This window comes from Trichogramma pretiosum, unplaced genomic scaffold, assembly GCF_000599845.2.
Source record: "Trichogramma pretiosum strain Unisexual culture from Peru unplaced genomic scaffold, Tpre_2.0 scaffold115, whole genome shotgun sequence".
Taxonomy (NCBI): Eukaryota; Metazoa; Arthropoda; class Insecta; order Hymenoptera; family Trichogrammatidae; genus Trichogramma; species Trichogramma pretiosum.
In genome coordinates this window covers 155,527-163,364 of record NW_019640800.1, presented here as the reverse complement: position 1 = coordinate 163,364, position 7,838 = coordinate 155,527, and the positions used below count along the sequence as shown (strand labels likewise).

Genomic DNA, 7,838 nt, shown 5'->3' with positions numbered 1-7,838 from the left:
AATTTAGTTCTCTGCTATCTACTAAATCCACGACTCATATTTTTGGTGTTGCTCTAATGACACGTGATGCTGCCCTCTATGCATTGCTAAACATAACTGCGTGTAGAAAGTCGAAGGTAGATGGAGGAATGTTTTGCCAAGGAGCTATCACACTGAGTTATCTTGCTATTGTACGTATTACGAGTAGTGCGCTCAATCGCTGGTGAAGAGCTAATAATTCCTTTTATAAAGTTTACAAATAAAATCAGTAAAAAAGTATAGTTTTCTAATCTAAAATCAAGGTATAACAGTGTAGGCTACTCGAGGCATATTACGTTAACTATTTTATCACTGCCAATCGTGAAACAATCAAGAGAGTGATGGAAAGAAGGGTGGGCAGGGTTAGGTACAAAAATTTTTCGTACCGCCATGATAATTTTCATTTAAGTTGATTATTCTTCTAGGATAAAAGAAGAGCCAGGTGATACTTGGGCGGACGCATCTGATGATGAAGTTTTTGTTCCGATAGAATATTGTGCAGCTGAAAAATGTGAAATGTTGCCCTTAAGGAGGTTCGGGAGTCTCAGCGAAATGCAGCCAAATTTTTAAAACACGTTTAATTGCTTTGAAACTTTATAATATGAATGTTAATATCAAAATACAACTTTTCACCGCAAAATTTTGTTAAAATGATGAAAAAATTTTTTGACCATTTAACATGGTTTCTTACGAGAAATCATGAATTTTCGCTTTCAATGAGCATAAACATAATGTAAAAAAACAAAAACTAAATAGAAAAAAATACGTACATGTAGGAAATTTAATAAGGAATAATTTGACTGCAAAAAGAAGTTCATCGACCGTTTAGTTATCGAGAAATATATTGTTATGTGTAAAAATTCGTGGGTCATTTGTGCGTACCCTAACCAACAAATGAGCTAGAACAACAAAAATATGTGCTCATTCGACTCTAATGACAAATAGAGTATTGTTTTAAGCCTAAAACATCGAAAAAAACTCATCAAAATGATTGAATTATTAATAATAGCTATAATTGTGTGCCAGCTCATTGAAAAAACCTACAATTTCGTGTTATTTCGAAGTTGGCAGCGCTGAAAATTTAACATTGGAAGTATAGGAGCCCCTCGCGTCCCGCTTCGTCCCCCTCTGAGACTCCCGAACCTCCTTAAATGGGGTATCGGTGAGTTCAATGATTTGAGTTAAGTTCAAAAGTTCAACTACCAAAAACTTACACAATATTCGTTTCAGGCAAATGATGCTAATAAGGCCGTGGCATTGCACGGCAGTTTTGATGAAAAAATATTCATCGATTTTGAGTGCAAAGGTTTTAAAACTGAACAAACTTCTTTATCGACAATCAACTGTAAATCTGAGTATCCAAATAATCAACCTATTGTAAAAATAGAAAACGATTTTCAGACAAATTACTCATACGATGAAGATAGAAAACACTTTGAATCTGACTTTTTTCACAAATCATTTAGAGAAAAAAGTCACTCTAAAACTCACATAATTACAGAACATGATCGTAGCAAACGGTTTAAGTGTGACACTTGTCAAAAATCCTTTGACAAAGGAGCAGCCTCAATAGACACATTAATAAAGTACACAATAAAATCAAACCCTTCGAATGTGATATTTGCCATAAGTCATTCAGCCGTAAATATTACCTAAAAAATCACATAAATATAGTACATATTCGAAACAAACCCTTCGAATGTATGATTTGTCACAAATCATTTGGAGAAAAGTGTATAACCTCAACATTCACGTAAATACAGTACACAATCGTAGCAAACCCTTTGAATGTGAGTTATGCCGCAAATCATTTGGACAAAAACGTACTCTCCAAAATCACGTGAAATTAATACACGATCGTAGTAAACCCTTTGAATGTGAGATTTGTCACAAATCATTTGGGTTTAAACATAACTTAAAATTTCACATAATAAAGATACATAATCAGAGCAAAACTTAGATACATGAAAGTTGTCTCGAGATAATTGGATGAAATGAACATTTCTCCAGTACGCGCAGAAGATTGAAGAATTGCAATCGTCGATAAAAAAAGATCTGCAAGAAGTGAAAATTCATCTTTTTGAATACAATGCATGTCGCGTATCAAATGATAGCTAAGGTATCTTAGCAGATAAATATATAATGAATATTAGGACTCGCATGCCTCTCTTTTTATTTCTGTAAAGCATGGGTATGTCACACAATGGGCAGCTGTATTAATATTATTGTAAGATTTGAAAATTGAAACACAAAAAATAAAAATCCAAGCAAAGCAATTTATTTATTTTTTATTTATTTATTTCTAAGACTAATGGTTGAACAAAAAAGTCTGAGAACCGCTGGGGATACTTTGGGTATGCTCTTTCAGAATCCGGTGTTATTTTTGCGATAGATAAAAATTATCATCGTTTATTTTGCAATTAAAAATAAAAAAACGTGATTTTTTAACTTGAAATTTTTTTTCAAAGTCGATTTTCTAACTTGTCCTGCCTTCGGAGGGTTCCCATAACACAAGCAATCGTTTCTCTGAACTTTCAAAATACGCGCTGCCGTAATTTTTATCCAACCCTCTACATTTCTAAAATGGCAAATTTATACCGAGTAGCGATAAAAAAATTCCCTCATTTTTTACTCGGAAACTATTTCACATGCGCTAAATATCAACTAAAAAGTACGATGTAGAGTGTAAAAATTTATTTGAAATCGTTGAGAGAATATGTGTGAATTTTTTCAGAATTTTTCGGACCACTTTGAAAATTTTGCAAAATATGACCATTTCCTAGCCTGTCGAAAAAATCCAAAATGTTCCAAAAAAATTCTGAAAAAATTCACATGTATTCTTTGAACAAATTTGAACACTTTTTATTCTATAACTTTTTTTTATATAGTCAATCATTTCCGAATAAAAAATTAAGGAATTTTTATTTCGCTGCTCGGTATAAATTCGCCAGTTGAGAAATATAGGGGCTAGATAAAAATCGCGTCAGCGCATTTTTTGAATGTTCAGAGAAAAAGTGCACGATTGCTGGTGTTATAAGAGCACTCCGAAGGCAGGACAAGGTAGAAAATCGACTTTGAAAAAAAATTTTAAGTCAAAAAATCACGTTTTTTTTTAATTGCAAAATAAACGATGATAATTTTTATTTGTCGCAAAAATAACACCGGATTCTGAAAGAGCATACCCAAAAACCCCTGGGTATGGGTTTTCAAGAAAATATTTTAACTTTATCTATAATTTTTTTACAATGGAAAATTCATGCACAAAATTGCACTTTTGCGCGTTAATGGGTTAAAGAAAGCTCTGTGAGCTATGATAAAAAGCCTAATATCCTGTGTGCAACGATCTAAAGATATTATTTCGCACTATTAAGGTAGTTCCCTAAAAAAAATGACTATCGATAAAGGGTCTTGAAATTTTAACCACATATTATTGACAGTGCTTTTCATATGTGTGAGAAATTTCAGGAACTTTAACCAAACCATTTCCGAAATATAATTAATCAAAGTTCGATACTTTAATATGGGATCCCTATGCTAGCGTGTCGAAAAGAAGCTATTTTGTGTGATTTTCAAAAAACGCATCGATAAAATCTTTTCAAAAACTAGCAGATGATTGTTCAATATGCACTAAAACATAGCACAAAAACTGGAAAAACTTGACCAAACAGTTTTTGAGAAAAATTAATGTAAAAACATTGCAAAAATAAAAATTTTAACTTTTTGACCTAAACCCCACTTTTTAAGGTTTTTAGGGTCATTTTAAACAAAAAAGTGCTTTTGCAAATTTTCTCTAAAATCTATTGTTCATGAGCTATAAACGATTCAAATTTAAACAATTTCAAGCAATGAATCTTTGCGATTTTTCATCTCAATAAGTACGAAAAATTTTAAAAGAACAAAAAAGTCTTAGAATGTGTCAAGGAAAGCGTATGGATTTTTCCAGATGTTTTCTAGACGTATGCCCACATTGGTCGGTCAGGTCTGAGGGAACTACCTTAACTCTCGTCAACTATCGCGAATAAAAGTATACTCTCGCGTAGCGTGTATGCAGTAGGTTAGCTGTAAAATCGAATAACTAAATGTATTTGTTTCTTTGATGATATTAAAAAATTTTTTCAGTCATACGTATACCCTCAAATTTTATTGGAATTTTCAGGATCGCTCATCGCCCTTTTTCTGAGGCTCACACTACTTTTTTTGAACAATTTTGTAGCGAAGCTTTATTGAGAAAAAAACATCGTTTTCATTTAATTTTTCAGAACTTTCTTCATATCTTGTTTAATCATGTATCATTTTGAAATAGAACAGTGTTTAATTTTAATTTATCATGGAAATAATCGTATTTTTAGGAGCAACCTCTCTGCAGAAGTTACATACTTATTTATAATGAAAGAAATTTTTAAATCTCACTAAAATATATTTATTTTATACATTCATAAAATTCAAAAATTATCCTATACTTATTACGTTTAAAGAGTTTAAAAAATAAGTTTATTTCCTATACTTTCTGAAACTCTTTTGCAATAAAAAATTAACGAAATCTCAATTTAACCATGAGTAGCTGCGAGTTACAACAATTCGCGTAACGGCAACAAAAATGTACCACACGTAAAATAGCTCACCTCAACAATCCGTCATTTTGTCTTGGCCAATGTACGTAGAAAATTGATTGTATCCGCGTCGACGCACAAGAAAAAGCGCATCACCGTAAAGGACGCGATAATACGCCTCCGCCGATGACGCCCTGCGTAGCGCGTGCGGGGGCTGATGCTGCTGCTCGTCTCATCAATGAAAAAAAAAGGAGGCTATTTCGCACCTGAACGACTCCCGAGCGAAACGAGACCCATGTGGTGGCTGCTGATAAGCAGAGATTGCGGATACATTGAATTATTGCCGCCGCCGCCGCCGCTGCTGACGCAAGAAAGTAAATCTGCTATCCCCAGCTTCTGATGCTGCTGCGGCTGGGTATAAAACAGTGGAGCATCGAGTTCGAAGCCGTTATTCAAGTTGCACGAGCGAGTAGTACGCGAACGCGCCGAGAAAATTCGCTGCAAGAGAAAAAAATTGTCGCTGGGTCAGTTCTTCGCCAAATACTTCAACTTCTCCGATTGCGCCAAGAGATTCTTGTCCAAGACGCACTTTGAATTTTGAAAAGAGCTATCTATCTTGATCATGCGAAGAACGAGACACGTCGTGCTGCCGGTCAAATCCTGGCAGTACATCGGGCTGCTCGTGGTCTCGCTGGCCTGCCTCACCCTCGGCCACGTATCCCGCGACCGAGAGGGCAGACATGGAAGTCTCGCCGGGCCCGAACTATCGCACAATGCTCCGCACGAGTAAGTATACGATGATATAATCTAATTACGATAAGTATATGCGACGCCTACGGGGTTAACAAACATATATGTGATGCAGGGTGGACGCCTGTCCAAATGAAAACGGCGACTTTTGCCGATCGAGCCTCGAAAGCGACGAGACGAGGACGATCGCCTCTCCCAGGACTTCTCGGCTGATCGAGCGACGCGTGGAACAGCGTCTCGTCGGTCAACGCAATCGTGCCGCGGAACGACAGGACGAGCGTAGAATTCGATCTCGATCGAACGAACGTGAAATCGCTGCGAGGCGAATTCGTCGGGACGATCGAGTAGCCCGAGACGCGAGGAATAATTTGCTGGAACGCAGAGCTCGAGCAGCGGACGCTCGGAGAGAACGAGTGGCTGCCTCGACGCAACGACGTCTCGGCACGAGCGAAGATCGCGATATGCGACGAAGAGTCGACTCGATGGAGCGACGCGATCGAACGTCAACGCTTCGATCGAGCGAACGTCGAGCAATCGATGAAAGTCGCGAGAGAATCGCCTCGAGGGATCGACGAGAGCCGAACGCACGCAGAGAGAGGTTGGTTCGATCGGTGGTGGAGCGTCGTTCCGACGAAGCCGGCAGAGAGGCGAGAATTCGCCGCGAGCTTCGACTCGATCGAAGAGCCGTATCGATGGATCGTCGCTGGGAATCGACATTACGCAACAACGATCGAAATGCCCAGAGAGAACGGCGAATTTCCACGGAAAATCGAGAACGAGCCGTTCGATCGAACGAGATGCGCGCGCTCGATGAAAATCGGGAAAGAGTCGATCCGGAACGTCGCGATGCCAACCGAATTCGACGAAGTACTCGATCGGTCGAACGACGCGAGAGGACCAACGATATTCGCTCCGTGGCCGGCCGTCGCGCGAGTCCGAATCGAGAGCGCCGATCTCTGCTCTCGGAGCAGCAACCCCAGCGAGAGCGACAGGCACGACGCGAAGTTCGAAGAGAGTCGGAGCAACGATACGAGAGAAATTCTCGCGCGAGGATGGACGAAGAATCGTCGAGGCGAAACGTCAGGCTTTCCGGTGAAGCGCGTAGCGCTCGCAACGACGAGACCAGGAGAGAGAAAGGACTGAATCTCGCTCGTGACGCGATCCAACGAGATTTCGACTCTTGGACTTTTAAGCCCAATGTAAGAATAAAACATTTTTACGTAAGATCGATTAATTACATGAATTATTGTACTTGATTCGGGTTCATGTTTTACAGCTAAAATTGGAGGAATGGAACTATAATATTCTGAAGCAAGGATTGCTGACTGTTGCTTGCTTGATCTATGCCTCTTCGATAATCAATCGCAAAACATTTTCAGGGTAAGATTAACTACATGGTTTTTTATTCGCGTAAGTAATTATAGAGTATGATTGATAATCCAAATACTATGTTTTATTGCAGACATCTAGCCCAATTTGGAAGCCGCGCAACAGCTATCTGGTAAACTTTGATCAAACCCAATTATCGAATACTATCGATGACTGTTGATTATAAATGTAGAAAATTATACTGTTAAAAAAGTTTTAAAGGTATTAATTTATTGAAAAAAAAGACAGAATAAATAGTACAAAAAGATATGAGCTATTCCACAATAGGTGTTGGAGGCCCAAAAAATGAAGTTGAAACTAACCATTTACTCTTCAAGAACACAATGAAAAATAAAAATCCTGAAGAGCACAGCCCCCTGGGTCCAACCCTCATGGATCTACAGGGGCTCAAAGTTGGATTTTTATGTTTTGAGGATATTCTGCTTGTTACTCTGCTTTTTTAAGGTGCATATGAAAAAATTTTTAAACCATGTTTTTTCATGTAAAATTTGATGTAGAATTCAAATCTGTACTCAGATGAAACATTCATAACCTCAAAACCCCTTGAAATAGAAAAACATGGTTTAAACATTTTTTCATATGCACCTTAAAAAAGCAGAGTAACAAGCAGAATATCCTCAAAACATAAAAATCCAACTTAGAGCCCCTGTAGATCCATGAGGGTTGGACCTAGGGGGCTGTGCTCTTTAGAATTTTCCTTTTTCATTGTGTTCTTGAAGAGTAAATGGTTAGTTTCAACTTCATTTTTTGGGCCTGCAACACCTGTTGTGGAATAGCCCATATACAGGAGTAGAATTAAACAAATTTATAAATAAACAAATCTTTGATCCAAAATTCAAAAACTTTAAATGTTAAAGTAAACTAAAGTTAAAATTTCATATGCATATGGAAAAATATTAGACTCGCTATTTTTGACATTTTTCTCACATTGACTGTTTAATAGATATAGTAAAAGTAGCTCGAACCTATAAACTTGCTATACAAAGATGTGTAACCATTATAATGTAATAAAGGATATGAATTTCACTTATGGCATTTCTTATTTATTCATTGCCATTCTTTGCAGTTTTTAAAGTATAGAGCTCATGAAGTGTAAAGGTTTGCCATGACATTTTACTCTATATCGTCCAG

General features: G+C 37.4%; 1 protein-coding gene across 1 annotated transcript; it reads left to right on the top strand.

The window, feature by feature from the left end:
* The first annotated feature begins 5,012 nt into the window (after positions 1-5,012).
* Positions 5,013-6,930, top strand: LOC106652878 (trichohyalin-like). The gene is made up of 4 exons (XM_014372037.2): positions 5,013-5,354; positions 5,434-6,517; positions 6,595-6,698; positions 6,781-6,930. Exons 1-4 carry the CDS (start codon positions 5,191-5,193, stop codon positions 6,821-6,823), a joined length of 1,395 nt encoding a protein of 464 aa, XP_014227523.1. The 5' UTR covers positions 5,013-5,190; the 3' UTR covers positions 6,824-6,930.
* Positions 6,931-7,838: the final 908 nt, after the last annotated feature.